The sequence below is a fragment of the Carassius auratus genome, chromosome 8 (assembly GCF_003368295.1).
Source record: "Carassius auratus strain Wakin chromosome 8, ASM336829v1, whole genome shotgun sequence".
NCBI lineage: Eukaryota > Metazoa > Chordata > Actinopteri > Cypriniformes > Cyprinidae > Carassius > Carassius auratus.
Genome location: NC_039250.1, coordinates 26,011,780 through 26,033,975, shown reverse-complemented (window position 1 = coordinate 26,033,975; position 22,196 = coordinate 26,011,780). Strand labels below are relative to the sequence as shown.

The 22,196-nt window shown below is 42.3% G+C and overlaps 1 protein-coding gene across 1 annotated transcript in view; it reads right to left on the bottom strand.

The window, feature by feature from the left end:
- Positions 1 to 11,035: 11,035 nt before the first annotated feature.
- Positions 11,036 to 22,196, bottom strand: part of LOC113106846 (ERC protein 2-like) — a 50,492-nt gene continuing 39,331 nt past the window's right edge. The window contains exons 7-8 of the mRNA XM_026268858.1: positions 21,831 to 21,886; positions 11,036 to 11,622 (exon numbers count right to left, since the gene is read on the bottom strand). Of these exons, the coding sequence (XP_026124643.1) occupies positions 21,860 to 21,886 (27 nt within the window). The 3' untranslated portion in view covers positions 11,036 to 11,622; positions 21,831 to 21,859. The remainder of the gene's footprint in view (positions 11,623 to 21,830; positions 21,887 to 22,196) is intronic.

Here is a 22,196-nt window from a genome sequence, read left to right as displayed (position 1 = left end):
GACTCCCGAGTGTATTTTACCTGAGAAATTAGTGGTCTCAGCACTTGTATGGGAGGTTGAGTCGAAGGTCAAGACGGCCTTACAAGGGGTAATGCCTCCGCCCGGTTGTCCACTGAACCGTTTATTTGTGCCGGAGGAGTTAATGTCCGAAGTCATCCAGTAGGGTCATTGTTCTAACGTGGCTTGTCACCCAGGGATAAGTCTAACTAATAGGTTGGTTAAACATCGGTTTTGGCTTGCTCAGTTTGTGCCAGTGGTAAGTCATCTAGCCGACCTCCTGATGGGCTCCTTCAACGGCTGTCTGTCCCTTCGAGACCCTGCTCCCACAATGCACTAGATTTTGTTACCGCCCTCCCGCCCTCTAATGGCATGATGGTCGTTTTGACCGTAGTGGACCGGTTCTCGAAGGCGACACATTTCATTCCCTTGCCCAAATTACCTACAGCCAAGGAGGCAGCGGTCATTGTCCTAGATCACGTCTTTCGGCTTCATGGCCTCCTGGTAGACATGGTTTCTGACAGGGGATCTCAATTTATATCCAAATTTTGGAAAGAGTTTTGTAAATTGCTAGGAGCGTCAGTTAGCTTGTCTTCGGGTTAACATCCCCAAAGTAACAGACAATCTGAGCGAGCCAACCAAGATTTAGAGAGGACGTTATGATGTTTGGTCTCCAAGAATCCTTCTTTCTTCTTACTCTCTATGGTGGAGTACGCTCACAATTCGTTACCAGTGTCAGCTACAGGCCTTTTTTCTGTTTCAGTGCTGTTCAGGTTACCAGCCACCAGTCTTTCCCAGTTTGGAATCTGAAGTCGTGGTCCCCTCTGCTCCGGGTGAGGATAGCGCACTAAGGCCAAGGACGATCGCCAACGGTCAAAGCCTCCCGTTTACATCGTGGGTCAAAAGGTGTGGCTTTCTACCAGTAACATTCCTCTGCGTTCCGTATCTAACAAATTAACTCCCAAATTGATTGGCCCGTTTACTATCACCAAGATCATTAGTCCGGTGACAGTGCGCCTCAAACTACCTCCAGCGTACAGGAGGATACACCTGATGGGCTCCATCAGGAGCCCATCAGGAGGTCTTGGGGTGGTGTTGGCGCAGTGGATAAGACACACGTCTGTGGTGTGAGAGACCCGGGTTCGAATCCACTGTGAGACAACAATGTGTCCCTGAGCAAGACACTTAACCCCTTGTTGCTCCAGAGGCGTGTGACCTCTGACATATATAGCAAGTGTAAGTCGCTTTGGATAAAAGTGTCAGCTAAATGAATAAATGTACACCCCGCCTTTCATGCGTCCAAAATTAAACCCGTGTTTTATGCACGTATTAATCGCCTACTCCGGTTACCCCGCCGCCGCGTCTCGTAGATGGGGAACCAAATTATTCGGTTAATCGTTTTCTGGACTCGAGACGAAGGGGATGAGGATTCCAATACCTGGTGGATTTGGAAGGTTACGGTCCGGAGGAGAGGATCTGGGTAACTGCTAGGGACATATTGGATCACTCCCTTATTGATGATTGCAATCAGCAGGTAGGCCCTTCTGGGAACTCCAAGAGGAGTTCTTATGGGGGGGGGGGGGGGGGGGGGGGGGAGTTACTGTCATGGTTGGTAAACCGTGATCTCTGGGTTTTGCACTTTGTGGTGAAGTCTGTGTGTTTCGCGTCTGCACTGATTAGTTTGTGGGCGTCTCCGTTAATTGTCTTCAGCAGCAGCTGTCACTCATTACACACTCCCTATATATTGGCTTGTCTCATGTCTTGTGTTTGTGTGAACATTGTTTAATGTCGGTAACTCTGTCTTTTGCTTCTGTGTCGTCTGCGTTGGATGTCTGTGTCTTTCCCCGGAACCTCATCCACTCTCCGCACTTTCACTCAGCATCAGACTTACCTTCGGCTCTATTCCCCGCAGTTCCTGTGCCATCCTCTCCTGCTGCCATCTCATCATCATCATTTGGATTACTCATCGTCTCCCCACCAACTTGGATTGTCGTCTTCCCAACATTGTTTTTGTACTCTTGTTTGTTTGTCTATTTTCATTAAATTGTTAACTGGCACTTGTCAGTCCCTCCAGAAAAATGCGATTATGCGATCGCGTGATTTAATGCATAATCAGCCAAGGGCCACATATTTATTTGGGGGTCACATTTTTTCAAATACGCCGCATAAATTGCCGATTTCAGGAAGCAAAATATGCGGAGGAAGCATGATTTCATAATAATAATATTTTTTGTTGCAAAAAAGTCACATATATCTTAGCAGAAAGTTGAAAAATGTTGCGTTTACATCACACAAGTAAATCGCCATTATTTCCCAATTGGAACCTTATGAAGTGACGTAATTGCGCGACGTGAACATCATCTGTCAAGCCCGCATTGAAACAAGGGTGAAGGACGCAAATCATTCTCATCTGCCAACAAAACTAAGCACAAAAGACCGCGCAAAGCAGTTACCCGGTGTGTTACATGACAAGTGGGGGCAAATTATTTTGAGAGAGGGATGAGGATGAGGATGGCGAATGATAGGCCAGTGTTAGAGGGTATGCAGTTAGTTTTCATTTTCACAGTGGACTGTTGTAGTTCATTCAAGTTGATGCACCTCTACAGTTGTAAGATTGTACTTTTTTGTTACAGAATAGTACCAAAACCTTACAGTTTTAAGTATATTAGTAATATGTAAAATAGTTTACATTGCAGTAAGAGATTGCACTTTGCAATTCCTGTAAAACAACATTTGTATATTTGTGTGTATATTTTATTTGTATTCATTTTTACAGAAGTTGTTGAATATTCCTTTTGTAAAGCTAGAGAACTTGTTTGACACAATGTTTTGTAAGTTTGAGCCATGTGTTAATTAAGGTCTGAAATAAAACAGAATGAGAACTTAAATATTATGTGATTTAGTATGCTTGCTTATCATAGGAAGTCATAAGAAATGACTCATTACAGTAAGGTAGTAGCCTAGTGAGAACAGGGTGTTGGGGAGGGGGGTGTCACCTTTTTTTCTCTTTTTCATCAAACCGCAGTTTTTGCAAGTTCAAGGATTTTTGCCCACAATTTTTGCCCACAATTTTTGCCCGCATGACCTACCGCTCATCAAGAGAGTGCCAAGAGTGTGCAAAGCAGTAATCAAAGCAAAAGGTGGCTACTTTGAAGAACCTAGAATATGACATATTTTCAGTTGTTTCACACTTTTTTGTTATGTGTATAATTCCATATATAATTCCACATGTGTTAATTCATAGTTTTGATGCCTTCAGTGTGAATCTACAATTTTCATAGTCATGAAAATAAAGAAAACTCTTTGAATGAGGAGGTGTGTCCAAACTTTTGGTCTGTACTGTATGTTGTGTATTTACGAAATGCAATTTGTCCCTTCTGTGTTCCTATACCCTTCTATGTTATGTGATGTGTATGAAAACTTTGTTTTGTAGTAGTTTTGTAGAAGCTTTGTAGTAGTACTTCTGAAGGAAAAATAAACGACAAGCACTAGTTGAACGCGAACTTCATATCATGTGTATTAACGATATATAACACACCTATTTTAAATTTATATATATATATATATATATATACACACACACACACACACACATTACGTCAGCATGCATCATAGTGAGCAGTGCAAAACGCTGTTTGAATCTTTAGTTACTACTAGGGGTGTAACGGTACGTGTATTTGTACTGGAACGTTTCGGTACAGGGCTTTCAGTACAGTGCACGTGTGTACCAAATGAAGGAATGCAATATTTTGTGCGCTGAACATAAGTACATTTTCGTGTTTCCATACGAACATATTAAGTGGCGGAAGTCTCCACGTTCAGCGCAAATCCCGCCCTGCAGTTGATTCTTAGGCCGGCGACACACTGGATGCCTGGCTCAAGACGCGCCCCTTACGAAAAATAACCATGGTTTTATTATAGTAACCCATGTTTTTTTGGCGTGTTGACTACCATGGTTAAACTATGGTTAATTTGTAGTTACCATGGTTTAACTATAGTAACCATGGTTTTTTGGTTTTATTTGTAGTAAAACCATGGTTCATTTTCATAAGGGGCATCTCAGGCGAAATAGAACCGACGCCTATTTTTCACTCGACACGCAAGCGTGTTGGAAGCGTTTCCAGGTAAAATAGAATAGGAAAATATGTTTATATGTAATTTCGTACACAAATACATATTAATTCATGACACTTTGATGTTTGAATGTCTATAGGTTGACATAAATTCAGATATGAATGTAATTAAAAAAATAAATTAATAATTATCGATTTTCAAATATTGCACCTGTCAAAAATAGTCTATTTTGCCATCAATACTGTTGACGGTGTCCTTTATCAGTAGGCTTTATATGTATGCTCAACATGAAGTATAGATATTGTTGTCGTGAAGACAAGATCCTGGTCTGACGGCGGTCTCCCTCTATGTCACCTACAGCAGCAGCGTGCCAACGCCACGTCAGGCATGATTCTGGTGAAGCAGGCCTACAAGCTGGGATTGGTAATGCTGTACTGTAATCATAGTTATTTATTTATATTTTGCATTATATTTTATAATATGATTTTGGTTTGAGACAGAGTATTTTATTTAGTGGAGAACTTTGCAGCAGTATTTTATTTCTTATTCTATTTTTATTTTATATATATTTTATTAAAAAGTTTTTTTTAAGTGTATAGTAATAAACAACCTGCAGTTTAATGTTTGCATTTCTTTCCCTTACTGTACCGAAAACGTACAGTCACGGTACTGAACCGTAATTTTTGCGTACCGTTACACCACTAGTTACTGCAATGGGTACTTTGCCCCCTCGTTTCACAACACTACACCAATGCTTCAGAGTGCAGCATCAATAATCAACTTGTTTTATAAACCACAGTTTCATTAGGAGCTGAAAAATGACTAGACCTCTCAAATAACTTTATACTGCTATAAACCTTCATCATAGACAAAGAAAACTGAGGCTGAACAACTTTAGTCATAAAGTTTAGTCTTTTTGCAAGACAATATGACACACCATTATAAACAAATATAGCAATATATATTTTATTTCACACAAGGGGACTACAAGTGACAGGTTGATTGAAGATATAAAGGGGTTGTAGATGTATAGTATGTTAATATAGTTCATCTCATTGTTTCCCAACCCTGTTCCTAGAGGCACACCAATGGTAGATATTCTCTGTTAAATGACCCATGTATTTCTGGTATTGAGATCCTTGCTAACAGCCTGAAGAGTTCAATTAAGTTAAGTTTGTTTAATTATGAACAGTTTAGAAAAACCTTACCATTTACCAAAACATATAGCTGCTTCCATACCACCCCAGACATCACATTCAACAATCCCCCATCCTCCCCTGAAACTAGCTTGCAAGTTAAATGTGCTGAAAATGTACTCACACGCAGGCCATCCAATATGTAGGTGAGTTTGATTGGACCAGTTTGGTCAGTCTTTTGTTCATTATCTAGCTCGGCTCTGTGTTCATCTTCAGTTCTCTCTTCACAGCAGTTCAGTCAGTGTACTGTTTGAGTACATAAATTACTCTGGGATATTGCTTTGTTTTAACTCAGAGGGAGTGTCAGCCACATTAAAAATGTTAACCGCTTCAGTCATTTGTGGATTAATGCTTATTGGAGATGAGAACAGTTTAAAACAATTCGATTTGGTGAACTGGTTCAAGAAGATCCAGTTACATCGAGCGATATATTCGCGAACCGGATATGATTGAACTGTTGTGTTTTGAACTCGCTCACAACAGACACGGAAGAGAAGACAATGCTGAATAAAGTTGTAGTTTTTTCTATTTTTGTGCCAAAATGTATTTTCGATGCTTCAAAAAATTCTAACTGAACCTCTGATGTCACAGACTATTTTGAAGATGTTTGTATTACCTTTCTGGACATGGACAGTATACCGTCCATACAGTTTCAATGGAGGGACTGGGAGCTCTCGGACTAAATCTAAAATATCTTAAACTGTGTCCCGAAGAGGAACAGAGGTCTTACTGGTTTGGAACGACATGAGGGTGAGTTATTAATTACATAATTTTCATTTTTCAATGAACTAACCCTTTAATAGCCGGCAGCCATATCACCCTGGAGCCCAAGACCGGTTTCCCACTGAAGCTAAGCAGGGCTGAGCCTGGTCAGTACCTGGATGGGAGACCTCCTGAGAAAAACTAGGTTGCTGCTGGAAGAGGTGCTAGTGAGGCCAGCAGGGGGTGCTCACCCTGTGGTCTGTGTGGGTCCTAGCGCCCCAGTGTAGTGATGGGGACACTATACTGTCAACAAGCACCGTCCTTCGGATGAGACGTTAAACCGAGGTCCTGACTCTCTGTGGTCATTAAAAATCCCAGGATGTCTTTCGAAAAGAGTAGAGGTGTGACCTCGGCATCCTGGCTCAATTCGCCCATTGGCCTCTGACCATCATGGCCTCCTAACAATCCCCATATCTGCTGATTGGCTTCATCACTCTGTCTCCTCTCCATCAGTAAGCTGGTGTGTGGTGGGCGTTCTGGCGCAATATGGCTGCCGTCGCATCATCCAGGTGGATGCTGCACACTGGTGGTGGATGAGGAGATACCCCCTGACAATGTAAAGCGCTTTGAGTGTCTAGAAAAGCGCTATATAAATGTAACAAATTATTATTATTATTATTATTAATAGCAGCAGATGTGATTTGCAATACAACATGAACACAATAAGTACATGGTACCAAACAATTAACCACTTTTGATGTAAGTACATAGTAATTAAAGACACCTAATATAAAGTAATAATAAACAGAATTCCATAAATAAATTTAATAAAGTAAATGGGTGTCATTAGAGAGTGCAAACAGCTGATAAAAACATCACAACAATCTACAAGTAATCCACACAATTCCCGTCCATTAATTAACATTAAAAAGTAAAATAAATTACTTGTTGTGTTTATCAGCTGTTTGGACTACAGCTTTTTGGGTAGAGGATCTATAGGTGAACTGTTTACCGGCACTCCCTATACGCAGAGTATGCAGTCTGTGTTGGGCACCAACTCCCAAAGGGGGCACCATCCCAGTTGCTCAAAAAAAAAAAAAAAATTACGCCATTCTCTCATTCGAGCTCGCGACTGCTCGCACCTCATGTTTGTGGCTGAATGTTCACATTTGATGGATGGACATCTATGCCCGGGGTAAATGACATCAGCAATCCGACGCAGAGAAAATAAAACTAAAGAAAGTAAAAAAATAAAAAAACAGGCATAAAGTTGGCTTGACGTTGGACGTTTGTCAGTCTCAAATTTAGGGAACATCTCTAAAGTTACATGCGATATTGTTATACACTTTTCTAATGTCAGTAGCATTTGAGTAGACTGACTTAAAGTCATAAAAACAACTGTAATTGTTCATCTAGGTGTCAGCTCTAATGCACAATTGAATTGAATGTTTGATAGTTATTAAAGTAAACTGCAAATCATATGTAAATTATGCAACTTTTTCACATGGGCTCAAACGCAAATTTGAAGCTCATTTGAGGAGAAAGACTTGCAGTCATAAAACAATTGTAATGTGTTCATTAAGGTGTAAGCTACAATGCACACCTTATAAATTTTTATATAAAATAAATTAAATGAATTCTAAATCATTAAATTGTGTTTCTCACACCCACTACTCAGTAATTCAGTGCAATAGTAACTAATCAAAAGACCACAGTTTAAAAAAATATATATACGAAAATACACACACACACACACAAAAATCAATTTCAAGTTCAAATTAGACTCTCTGGTTAAGCAGTCTAATAGCTGTGGGGAGAATGCTGTTTAGTAGCCTACTAGTTCTTGCCCTGATACTTCTGTATCTTTCACCAGACTGAAGGAGTATGAACATGTCACGTGAGAAATGAGTAAAGTCCTTAATAATACTATTTGCTCTATGCACACATCGCTCTGTGTAGATGTCCTGAATACATGGCAGTGAATACACTAAAAATTTTTTCAGCAGTTCTCACAATCCTGTTTAGTTTATGTCTCTCCTCAGCCATACTGTTTCCAAACCAGCAAGAGATGCAATATGTGAGAATGCTCTCAATAGTGCCTCTATAGAACATGGTCAAGGCTGGAATAGGGAGATCCTTTCAACCTTCTTTAGCATACGGAGAGAATGAAGATCCTGTTGGGCCCTCTTGATTATAGCTGTTGTGTTGTCACTGGAGGTTAGCTCATTGGTCAGATGGACCCCCAGGAACTTGACACTGTGTACTATATCCACCTCAGAACCACTGATGGTCAGAGATGGTGCCGCCGACTAGTCCTCCTGAAGTCGACCACCACTTCCTTGGTTTTATTGGTGTTAAGGACAAGATTGTGTGTTTTACACCATGCTGTCAACTGTTCCACCTTCTCTCTGCAATCCGACTCATCATGGTCAGTGATGAGGCCAACAACTGTGGTGTTGTCTGCGAACTATAAAATATTATTGGTGGTAAAACTAGCAGAACAGTCATGTGTCAACAAAGTAAACAGTAAAGGGCTAAGCACACACCCTTGTGGTGATCCCGTGGTCACTGTGATTGTCTTAGATATTTTGTTACCTATTCTGACTTTCTGCCGCCTCTCTGTAAAAAAAGTCCAAAATTCATCTACACAGGCCAAGATCCACTCCCAGCAAGAGCAAGTTTTCAATAAGTTGTTGTGGCAGAATTGTATTAAAAGCAGAGCTAAAATCAATAAATAAAATTATTGCGTAAGTGTTCCTGTTTTCCAAATGTGTCAAACTGAGGTGAAGCAGGGTAGATAGAGCATCCTCCACTGCAATGGGTCCAAACTGGTTGGGAGACATGATTTGATGTGGTTCATAACAAGCCGCTCAAAGCATTTCATAACTATTGGGATCAGGGCTACAGGACGATAATCATTCATGGTGGCTGGATTTGGCGTCTTGGGCAGAGGTATTATAGTTGTGCTCTTAAAACAGATGGGCACTCTGGCTTGACTGAGGGAGATGTTAAATATGTCTGTAAAGACATCTATCAGCTGTTCTGCAGCTTTTTTTAGCGCACAACTTGGGATGTGATCTGGACCAGCCGCCTTTAGAGGTTTGATTTTTTAGAAAATCCTCTTCACGCTGTCTGACATGAGCTGGAATGCCTGGTTGATGGGAGGCAGCACCTGTCTCCATATATTCGTCTAAGTTTGTACAATACTCTGATTTGCTGCTTCCTTAAAAATGTATGTACACTCAAAGCAGCCCTGTAAGGATGAGAAAGCCTCCTGTGGCCACTGTTGGCTCCTGTCTCACTCTAGGTCTGTATTCAGGTTTCAACAGAATAGTCAAATGATCAGAGCTGCCAATATGAGGTAATGGTGCTGTTTTTTCCTCTTGTTGTACATTTAACATGCTGGTAAAAATGAGATAAAACAGACTACAGATTAGCCTTGTTAAAATCCCCAGCAACGATGAAAAATGCATCTGGATTGGTTGTCTGTAGCTGACTCAGAGTTTTGTAAAGTTCTCCCATAGGCTGCTTTACATCTGCATTTGGTGGAACATACACTGCAGGAATAAAAATTGCTGCCAGTTCACGTGGTAAATAAAAAGTTCTGCATTTTGCAGTCATATGCTCCACATCATGAAAAAAGGATTTAAAAATCGTCCCAGCATCATAGCACCACAAATTGTTTGTGTAAATTGCCAGGCCTCCTCCTCTGAGCTTACCCGATGTTGACATCACTCTATCCACTCTATGGAGTGTTAACCCCGCTAGCTCAATTCCGGAGTCTGGTTTTTTGTCCGTCAGCCGCGTTTCTGTAAACACAAAGAAGCAACATTCCCGTACTCCACGCTGTAACGATCTCCAAAGACTGATGTAATCCATTTTAGTGTCCAATGAACGAACATTCGCCAACAGGACCGAGGGAACAGCCGGCTTGCAGGGGTTAGCCCTTAGCCTAATGCTAAGGCCTCCTCACTTCCCCCGCTTAGGTGTTTTGTCAAAAATCCAGCGATGATGCTTCCTCGTCGCATTGGCACCAAGTGAACCCGGTGTGCAGCCTCGGCATGGCAGTCTGAGCTTGCTAAGTCAATATCTTTCGGTTGTCTTTTTCCGCATCGCTGTCTAGTCTAATAAAAAGTTGCGGTCATATACATGTTTTTCCCATTTGCTTTACAGAGCAGGGAAGAAACTATTTTATTTAGCACTGAAAAACTTTCATTAGTGTCAGCTGAGACCGCTGCAAGCATCGGTTGCGCCGCCATGTTCCAATGTATCAATACAATGTGTAATTGTTGTTGTTACACTTACAGGACAATCAAATCCTTGTTTAGGCTACTGACCAAACATTTAATTCAAATATTCACTTAATCTTTCATTTTTGGCCACCTTTTTAAGTGAAGTGAAGTGACATTCAGCCAAGTATGGTGACCCATACTCAGAATTTGTGCTCTGCATTTAACCCATCCGAAATGCACACACACAGAGCAGTGAACACACACACACACACACTGTGAGCACACACCCGGAGCAGTGGGCAGCCATTTATGCTGCGGCACCCGGGGAGCAGTTGGGGGTTCGATGCCTTGCTCAAGGGCACCTAAGTCGTGGTATTGAAGGTGGAGAGAGAGCTGTTCATGCACTACCCCCACCCACAATTCCATCCGGCCCGAGACTAGAACTCACAACCCTTCGATTGGGAGTCCAACCCTCTAACCATTAGGCCACGACTTCCCCAAATTTTTGCTATAGATGACACAGCCTTTTTAATTACTTCAACCAAAAACGTGCATTTCACAACTCTTACAAAAATAAACCATGGCTTTATCATAGTAAAACTGCTTAAATTTCCTTTTGCATGATTTCTGAATGCTTGAGACTATAAAATAAATTAGAGTCATAATTAATAAATGTCGAGAGCTTTACCATAGGTAAATGTCGAGAGCTACAATTGTAATTTGTAAATAATACAATTTATTACTTTTTTTATTTGATTAAAGTTCTGTTTTCACCCCTATAGAAGTTTTTTTTCCCCATTATCATATTTGAGGGAGGGGGGCACAACAATACAATCCTGCTTAGGGTACCCATTTGGCCAGCAGCAGCCCTGGGTGAACAAGTGATGGAATTCCTCCATATCTGTTCCAATGAAGAAACAAACTCATCTACGGCTTGGATTGCCTGAGGGTGAGCACATTTTCAATAAATGTTTGTGTTATGAAAAGCAAAACAATTTAACATCAAAACACTTCACAGTTCATTAAACTGTGGTTCTGTGCAAGGCACTGCATAACCTACACTCATTGTGCATCTAAGAAACACAGTCCCATTAAAGCATTTAGTCGAACCCTGAGCAGATAATGGTGCACCAATGTGCTCAGTGTTCTTCAGTCCAGCATGTGAAATTCACTGCAATAACTGCACATACATCTCTAGACTGGATGTCAAAGTAAACAGCTCTGGAGGCAGCCCTCTTCTTCCCCTGTAGATCTAGATGCCCCTCTGTGTTCAGGTGCACATCGTCTTTCCAAATTCTTAGAAGGAATTGATAAACTCAGCTAGCACTTGAGGAAGCCTCCACTTGGTTTTATGGCTAGTCAATCCCTATTAGGCATGGGTCCAGTGTATGCTCCATCCTCCACCTGGGATGCCTTGGTTTCTAATGGGAAATAGACAAAGGTTTATTTTAAATCTATTGTAATACACAATAGTCTCAGTCAGGTACACTTCTAGGATCAGAGGAGACGAAGGGCTTGGCTTCTCTTGTGAGTGGAACTCCTTTTTTCACCACAGATCAAGGCCCATATTTAATAATATTTTTTTGCCGAACACCAAAGAAGATATTTTGAAGAATGTTGTTTGAACATTTGCTTGCAACCATTAAATTCTATAGTGAGGTAAAAAAAAAAAAAAAAAATATATATATATATATATGTGGCCGGCTTGATGTCCTTCTAATATATTAAAGGAAGAGACAATGCCAAGACATCTACTAAAAAAGGATTCTTTTATTCTTGACTGAGCCTCAAAAGAAGACCCAGCATTAAATGTTTGGTTCAGGGAAAAACTTTTTTCTCAGGACTTAGATCCAATTAAACAAGAAAAGTTGTATAAAACAGAATAATAAAACAAAACAAATGATGTGACTCGGTTCCCTTCAATGGACACAGAATGTGAAATAACATAAGAAGAAAAGCAAATAACAAAAATAAGTCCTTTACAGTAATAATCTCTAATCAAAACACCAGATCACAAGTCCCAATTTGACTTGAAAGAGTGCAATCAATGTTAAAGAACCAATAAAGATGTATAAAACAACGGCAGTGGCTTATATGTGCCTGAATAAACAGACAAAAAACAACAGCATGAGCATACATGAAAAATCTGCACATCTTGCCACATAAATGCACCACTCACATTACACACAGTTCACATTTTAACCTCTTTTAAACGTATTAATCAGTAAACAGACTTTAGATAAAAGTATACACTTTATACAGAGTACAATACTTTTCATGCCACATACATAAACACACTTTGGGAGAATAGAATGAAAAACACTCACTGTTATATGAGACTTTGGATTACCAATCACGTGGAAACTGGCACGTGCGATCTCACAATCTTGCTCTCCCCTCTTAACAGTATAATATACAACAATTACTGCATGTTCTTCCTATACATGTATTACACTGCATTATTATACATTATAACAGTCTTCAAAGTGTATTTTAAATTAACTTACGCTCAATCTCCGTTGAAGTAGGCCTGAATCCCCTCCCCCACCGGAGATTTCTCATATGCAGCAACAAACACTAATATAAACACTGAATTGTCATCTACTCATGCAGACACACAACTGAAACCACCACAGGTCCACAAGTTGAGAATTAACCTGGATTATATCCGTTTTGCAGTTTCTAATCAACTATTTTCTCCTCCCTTGTAACTGCTGCTTCTATCAGCGCGCTCTCTGTTCCTTTCTGACGCACACACGCTCTCGTGCATATAATCAAACTCTTAAAGGAGACAGCACGCATAACTGCATCATAGCAAAAACTTCAAGGGAAAAAGCACCAGGGGAATTAAACATCGGCTATACCTGCCCCGGTTACACTCTCCCCTGCTAACAGTCAACGTCCTCGATGACTGCAAACACTCTTTAATCATCCATTACTCCTTGTAATTTACCGGATGTGTACAAGACCATACCCGCTAACACTTGGGAAAGGACATCAGGACTAAAGGAAACAGCATTACAAGCAGATTTAGGCAGTCTGTTTGGGTTACCATGAACACCAGCAGTTGGCCGCTGGGTTCTGCGTGGCATAGGGTGGGGTGCAGCACTTTTTACTCTTGGATTTCGGGGAACAGGAACTGGCCTAACTGAAACCACATGCAAAGGTGAATCAGTTCTTTCAATATCAGGCAGAGAGGGCTCTTCAACAGCACTCGCCTCAATATTCACTAGTGCATCATTATATCCTCCTTGTGCTTCTTCCAATCCAGCACAATTGTCTGATTCCACATCTTGTTGCTGTGAGTCCTCGAGTACTGGGTCCATTGAATCCTCCTTAGTCCACCTAGTTTCTTCCACTAACACACATTCTGCATCCAGTGAAGGTATCTCTTCCACTAACACGGAGCTAGGTACTTCTTCTACAGGTCTCACTTTTCTCCGTGGCATTGGTATTGGTCTCGGACAGGGTCTAATGTCTGATCTGTGTACTCTTTTTGCAGGACCGCCTCCCACTGGCTCCACAGTGTAGGTCGTACCATGCACCTCTACCACCTTATAGGCTGTAGGTGCCCAGGCGTCCTGTATCTTGTTCCGTCCTGGTGGACGATATCGTAAGTACACCTGCTGACCAACTTCTACCTCTGGACAGTATACCCCACTCTCACGCTTGGTAACTCGGTCCGCTGCCTTCCTTTCAGCATATTCACGTGCCCTAGTGTGAGCATCCCGAAGCCGCTCCTTGTGGACAGACAACCAGGCAGGCTCCTTCTCAAACACTGGCTCCTGGCCCAATAAGGCATCTACTGGTAAGTGTGGCTGCATACCAAAAAGCATGTAGTAAGGGGAGTAACCAGTGGAGGAATGAGGCGTTACATTATAGGCATACACCAGCTCAGGTAAGTACTCTGGCCATTTCCGTTTCTTGTCAGGTGGCAAGGAACGCAAGAGGTCATGCAGAGTTCTGTTAAATCTCTCGCACTGTGCATTTCCCTGGGGGTGATGTGGCGTAGTGCGGGACTTTCTCACTCCATACAGCTTACAGAGCTCTGCAACAACGGCACTCTCGAAGTTCCTCCCCTGGTCTGAATGGAGACGTTGAGGCACACCGTACTTGAGGAACCATTCCTTCAGAAGGATCTTAGCGGTAGTGTCTGCCTTCTGATTGCGTGTGGGGAATGCCTGGCTGAACTTAGTGAAGACATCAGTCACCACCAAGACATTCTCCTGTCCATCCGACGCAGGTTCCAGTGTGGTGAAATCCATTGCGACCACTTCCAGTGGATGAGAAGCCAAGAACGGGGTCCAAGGTGCCTGAATCTTGGGCTGCGGCATTTTGGCTAGCACACACCGCTGGCACTCCTTCACCCACTTATCCACAGCATCATACATCCCAACCCAATAACAACGCTGCTTGAGCAGGGCCAGCGTCCTCTCTACACCTTGATGCCCCATCTGGTCATGGACACTTCGCAACACCATTCCAACAAGACATGCAGGAAGCAGCAACTGTTGGCATTCCCCATTGAACACATCGTCAATAGTTCTGTACATCAGCCCTTCTTTCTCTTGAAGCTTGTCCCACTGCTTAAGCAACAACAGCACCAGCCTGGACAAGTGCTTTCTTTCATGATTTGTGGGCTTCCTCTTCTTGTCCCAGAAACTCTTGAGCACACTGATGGTTGGATCTGTCCTCTGAAACTGACGAAGCTCATCCTTTGTGTAACCAGGTAATGTTGGGGTATTCTCCAGTTGGTCCCCTTCACTCTCTTGGTCTTCGATGGCTGCCTGTAAGATTCCCATCTCTCCTTCTCTAGGACTCGCCACTAGCCCAGCCAGGTCAACTCCCACTGCAGTCCCTGTACGAAGCCCACTGCAAATAGCCACACAGCCATCATACTCCAAATCCTCAGTTACCACTTCCATAGCCTCCAGTCCTGGTCTTCTAGAGAGAGCGTCGGCTGCAGTGTTGCACCGCCCAGGGCGGTACTGCACTTCGAAATCGAATATCGCAAGTTGTGCAGCCCACCTCTGTTCAATAGCACCCAGCTTTGCAGTGTTGAGGTGGCAGAGGGGATTGTTATCGGTTAGGACCATAAACCTAGATCCGAGCAGGTAACTACGGAACTTCTCCACAACAGCCCATTTGAGAGCCAGGAGCTCCAGCTTCATACTGCTGTAGTTCCTGTCGTTTCTCTCTGCGCCCCTCAACCTCCTGCTTGCATATGCTATCACAGTCTTAATTCCCCCTTGCTGCTGGTATAGCACAGCGCCCAATCCCAGGTTACTGGCGTCGGTCTCCAGCACAAAAGGTAGGGTGAAATCTGCATAACCTAAAGTCGGAGCACAGGTAAGCTTCTCCTTAAGGTGCTCAAAGGCTTGTTGGCACTCCGTTGTCCAGGAGTCTTTAAACAACTTGTTGACCTGAGCAACACTCCCCTGGTGGACACAAGTGTTTACAACATCATGGAGCGGACCGGCCACCTTGGAGAAGCCCTCAATGAACCTCCGATAGTAGCTGCAGAATCCTAAAAATGATCGCAACTCCTTCAGAGTGTTAGGGACTGGCCACTGTTTCACCGCACTCACTTTGTCTGGGTCTGTAGACACCCCTTGAGCAGATACCACATGTCCTAAGAACTTTACTTCGGACTGCAGGAAGTGGCATTTTTCCACCTTAATCTTAAGTCCGGCCTCCCTCAACCTCTGTAACACAGTCTCAAGCCTCACCAAGTGTCCCTCAAATGTGCTAGAGTACACAAGCAAATCGTCCAAATAGACGAGAACCATTTGAAAGACCAGGTCACTCATTATGGCCTGCATGAGACGTTGGAATGTCGCTGGCGCGTTACATAGGCCAAACGGCATCCTTTGGTACTCATACAGGCCAAATGGTGTAATGAAAGCTGTTTTGTGGCGATCCTTCTCATGAACTGCCACCTGGTGATAGCCACTCGCAAGATCAATAGATGAAAACATCTTGGCCCTACCCAAAGCATCCAGACTCTCATCTATTCTTGGCAACGGGAATGCATCACGCCTAGTTTTACTGTTCAGCTTACGGTAGTCCACGCAAAGGCGAAGACTCCCGTCAGTCTTCCGGACTAACACAACTGGAGATGCATATGAACTGGAGCTTTCTTTGATGACACGCTTTTTGAGCAGTCCAGAGATATGGTCCTTCACCTCCTGGAATTGGTTTGGGGGTATTCGTCGGTAGGACTGTGAGACAGGAAGGTCATCATTCAAGGGAATCTCATGCTTTACCAATTCAGTATAACCGAGGTCTTCATCAGTGATGGCAAACACGTCCAGGTATCCCCTCAGAAGTGCCTTCAGCTCTGCCTGCTGTGCAGGGGTACCGCCAATCTTCATTTTCTCCAGGGGACACTGAAGGTCACCGCTAACTCCCGTCATTGACCTCTGATTTACCATAATTTCCTCATGATCTGCAGAGATTCGATTGAATCTAACTTCGCAGGAGCTACTCTCAACATGATGACCTTGGGCAAGTACCCCCAGCTTTACCTTAGGTGGCAACCACACATCTTCAGGGGACAAGTTTACTACCTGCACTGGGAATACCCGCCTACCGGGTGACACCAAGGTAGGAACCAGGATCAAGCCACCAGGCAATGATGTATTACATGGTTCAAGCAAGCTTACGCCACTGTTGCCAATCAGCTCTTTGTGTATTCTAGCCTGAACTGTGGCCACAGATGCTGCAGGTACGAAAGACTTACGTGTACCTGCCACCCGAACCACAGAGTTCGCTCCTACTGGGGCAGCCTCTTGCACTCTGTTAAAGGCGACCCTCCAGTTAGCATCCAATGTCCCCTCCAAAGCATTGTCAAACTCAGCTAGAATTAATTGTTTACACCGCTGTGCTATGTTCATACCAAGTATGCCTGGGGGTGCTGAGTTAATCTCCCCATCATTCTGGTCATGTACCACCAAGAACCCACACCCAGGTATAGTCAACCCCATTACCTGGATATCAAGTTCTACATACCCAAGGTAGGGAAGAGGCAGCCCATTGGCGGCAGTAATCTTTAACCACTTGCTTGTACGGTGCATGTCTTTGTCTTCTCCATGAAGATATTCTTTAAAGAAGCTCTCTGTCAAAGTACTCACATTACTGCCAGTATCTAACAGACACCGGATTGCTACCCCCCCAGCATGAATTTCCACTTCTGGGCATTTGCCCACTGCACGCTCCAGAAACCTCTCTTTTGTCAGTGAGCCAGTCTTTGAGCCATCAATTCCACCTCTCATTGCTCGGCTCTTCGCAATGGAGGTGCACCGTTTCCCGGAAACAGAGACTCAGACGTTGCTGGCTCAGTGCGTTCCTGAAAGCGCTGCCCAGTGCATTGCCTGGCTATGTGCCCAACGCCCTCACATCTCAAACAAATGGGTTGGCCATCTCGGGTATACCTTGGCTTAAACCTGGGCTTACTAGGTTTTTCACAAGTTGGGTCAGACCTTTGAATCGTGAGATCACGGACAGCATTGGTAAGGTCCCCGATAGCCTTCCCTTGTTGTGTAATTACCTTAATTACTTCTTGTAGGGCTACAGTCAAGTCATTTGGTACAGTGGCAGTCATCCTTGAATGCTCTACACTTTCTTCCACACTCACTAGGTTTCGGTTTCGGACCACATTAGCTGGACGAGGTCGCTCTTCTGAGCACCACAACAGGGCCTCCTCACGAACTTCAAATAATGTAGCATGAGGCCGCTCTCTAACCACTTTGCGCAGTTCCCTCCGGAGTGCTGAATCCCTCACCCCTTCTATGAACTGGTCTCTCAATGCCAGCTGCACATTTGGAACACAATGTGGTGCTTGTTGCAGTGCAGCATTTAACATCAATGACAGTGCATGTGAAAAATCACGAAAATCCTCACCGTCCAATTGTTTTCGTGCATAAAATGTGTGCAACAACTGGGAGGTGCTACGCTTTTCCCTGAAAGCTGCCCTCAAATAGGAGAATAGATCTTCAGCTGACTTATCCCCCCCCCCATACACAGCCTGACTTCTTCTAGTGCTGAACCCTTTAAGTGGGAGAGGATAAAATCTACCTGATCCTCAGTACCCAACCCCCTCACTCGTATAACCCTCCCAAGTTCCTCAATGAACTCATCAACATTTTGGCAATCTTTACCCGGGTCCCCACTGAAAGGTACAATTTGTCTCTCTCTTGGGATATACACATAGGATCTAGTATGAACATTTGTCATGTTAGCAAGTGCTGACATTACTTCATCATGTCTACGTCCCAACTCCGAGATCTGGGACTGAAGCTGTGAGACTGGGTTACCTTCCTCAATGTCCATTTCCGGCGCTGCAGCACCTGCACCTTGAATGTCCTCTGCCATAGCAGCTGCACCCTCCATGTTCTCAGCATCCATGACTTTGAGGGGTAGTCAACGAAAATATCAGTTCTCCAATAGTCACTTCAACAAGCACTGTCCTCCTCGAAGTCCTCACACAGCAGACTTGGTGTGCTGGCTCTTTGTCCTGCCGCCGCTTCTGTCAGGATGTCACTGCAGGTCGTTCCAGCACTCAGTCACCCTTCGCCACTACCGTTGTTTACACCCTTCTACTTTTGCACTATTGTAACAAAACTAAATCAGCCCCAAACAAAACAGAATCCCACTTCTGACACCAAAATTAGATGTGGCCGGCTTGATGTCCTTCTAATATATTAAAGGAAGAGACAATGCCAAGACATCTACTAAAAAAGGATTCTTTTATTCTTGACTGAGCCTCAAAAGAAGACCCAGCATTAAATGTTTGGTTCAGGGAAAAACTTTTTTCTCAGGACTTAGATCCAATTAAACAAGAAAAGTTGTATAAAACAGAATAATAAAACAAAACAAATGATGTGACTCGGTTCCCTTCAATGGGCACAGAATGTGAAATAACATAAGAAGAAAAGCAAATAACAAAAATAAGTCCTTTACAGTAATAATCTCTAATCAAAACACCAGATCACAAGTCCCAATTTGACTTGAAAGAGTGCAATCAATGTTAAAGAACCAATAAAGATGTATAAAACAACGGCAGTGGCTTATATGTGCCTGAATAAACAGACAAAAAACAACAGCATGAGCATACATGAAAAATCTGCACATCTTGCCACATAAATGCACCACTCACATTACACACAGTTCACATTTTAACCTCTTTTAAACGTATTAATCAGTAAACAGACTTTAGATAAAAGTATACACTTTATACAGAGTACAATACTTTTCATGCCACATACATAAACACACTTTGGGAGAATAGAATGAAAAACACTCACTGTTATATGAGACTTTGGATTACCAATCACGTGGAAACTGGCACGTGCGATCTCACAATCTTGCTCTCCCCTCTTAACAGTATAATATACAACAATTACTGCATGTTCTTCCTATACATGTATTACACTGCATTATTATACATTATAACAGTCTTCAAAGTGTATTTTAAATTAACTTACGCTCAATCTCCGTTGAAGTAGGCCTGAATCCCCTCCCCCACCGGAGATTTCTCATATGCAGCAACAAACACTAATATAAACACTGAATTGTCATCTACTCATGCAGACACACAACTGAAACCACCACAGGTCCACAAGTTGAGAATTAACCTGGATTATATCCGTTTTGCAGTTTCTAATCAACTATTTTCTCCTCCCTTGTAACTGCTGCTTCTATCAGCGCGCTCTCTGTTCCTTTCTGACGCACACACGCTCTCGTGCATATAATCAAACTCTTAAAGGAGACAGCACGCATAACTGCATCATAGCAAAAACTTCAAGGGAAAAAGCACCAGGGGAATTAAACATCGGCTATACCTGCCCCGGTTACATATATATATATATATATATATATATATATATATATATATATATATATATATATATATATATAAATGGAACTCAATGGCTATCATTAGCTGTTTGATTTCTCACTTTCTACAAAACATATTTTTTTGTGTTCAGCAGAAAAAAAAAACTCATAAAGATTTGAAACAAATTGAGGGTGAGTAAATGATAATAGCATTTTCCTTTGGGGTGAACTCAAGAAATGTTTTTGAGGGAGTTGCACTGGCACAAGCTGTTAGATAGTCTGGCCAATGTTTCTTGCTTTGGGACAGCAGAAGCCTTTCTTTACTATTGTGAAGGCATCATTTATGAACTACAAACAGAGGCTTATGCTTCTATCTAGAATTGATTGGATTAACAAGGTATTGTATGCAAGAGAGAGAGAGAGAGAAAGAAAGATGTTAAGAAAGCAAGAAAAGAGAGAGTGGGTGAGCACAAGTGTAAGCAGTACAATCATCTCGGTTACGTATGGTACCACTCATTTCCTGAAGAAGGGAAAGGAGACATCGTGTCAGGGACCGATAAATTGGGACATCATTTGGTGTAGGCCAGGGATCAGAACAAGTAGTTCCACTCACCATTGTCAAAGCACTACCACACTAAGTGATACTGGATAACACTGGGAAATCGTACCCGTTCCACTGGGAACAGGGACACTGAGGAAGCCCCATAGCTCTAAGGCTATACCATGGACTATACACATATGAGTACTGTTTAGGTCTCAATATTGAACCCAGCCTTCCACGGTCCTCGCTGATTCATTGTGAAGGCCTGGACATTCCACCATGTTCGGCTGCCAAGGGTGATGGAGGATCTCAACAGGGTCTACAGTATGAACACTCTGGGGTTCTCAGACCACATTACCCGTTTGAGGCGAGAACACAGAAGGATACCATCTCTTCACAAAGGCTATAGAATCTAACGAATGTGTTGAGGGTCGCCCGGCCAGCATTTCTACAAATATCTGTCTGTGAGGCTCCGTGAGCCATTATCAGATTAGTACAGTTGTTAAGATGGCAAGTCTTGTACTGTTGTACAGTTGATAAGATGGCAAGACAGACAACGCTAATTGTGTTGTATAGCCACTACTGTATAGCCTGTATAGACACATTCCTTGGCTACAAAAAAATAAAATAAAAAATAAAATAACAAACAAAAACAACCATGTTTTTATACATTATGCATCACCTAAGACACCTAAAATCAGTACCTGTTTAAGGCTGAATGTGATTTTTATTTATTTATTTCCTTATCTTACAGGGAGGTTCTGAGTGTTATGTTGTGCGATTGTGAAAGTCTCTTCTATAAACCTATGTGAAATTGACATAACTGAATGTTGCTATTCAACCCAAATAACAATTTGCTAAATGACATTTTAAAAAGATTTCACATCAAAGCTCTGACTTTTTTTAATGATATGTCATCTGATATTATGTCTAACATATTATTTTGAGAATTTGTTAACTGTAGAGATTTTACTTAATTAAACTTTAATAATGCTTTTATTATCCATCTCCCATGTTTGCTTCTAGCAGGACATAGACAGACCACTTATCCTTTGGCCATGGTGCAGACAAATGTCAGCCGGAGTGCTTGTCTGTGTGTGCAGGGATGTGTGCTGCATCAACTCAGAGAAAACCACCACCTTAGACTGATATTAGACAGACAGCCCAGCTATTTGGTTATTTCCAATAGTGCATTTGAAGCTATGGAGATGTAAAGAATAAACAGTGGTCATAAAACTCTGCATCACTTACCTGTCGGTGGAAGACCAGTTTCTGTTTTGTCATGCCCATATGCCATCCTCATCATCCTAAAAAAACACATCACATTACTATAGAACTACACAGTTCCTCATTCAAGTTACTGAATGAATTCTTTATGGATCCCACACGAGCACAAAATTATCCAAAATTTTCTAAAATTACATTCTATGGCATAGAGTTAAGAGCTGTTTGACTTGAATTGTTAGAATAAACATGTCTATTAGAAGGGATGGTCAACACACATTTAAATAATTCAAAGTCCTCTATCATGGCATCACAGAACTTTTTGAACTAATCATTATTTCTTGAAAGCTATAAGAATACAACTTGATTAAAACTACTTTGTTTAAAAAAAAT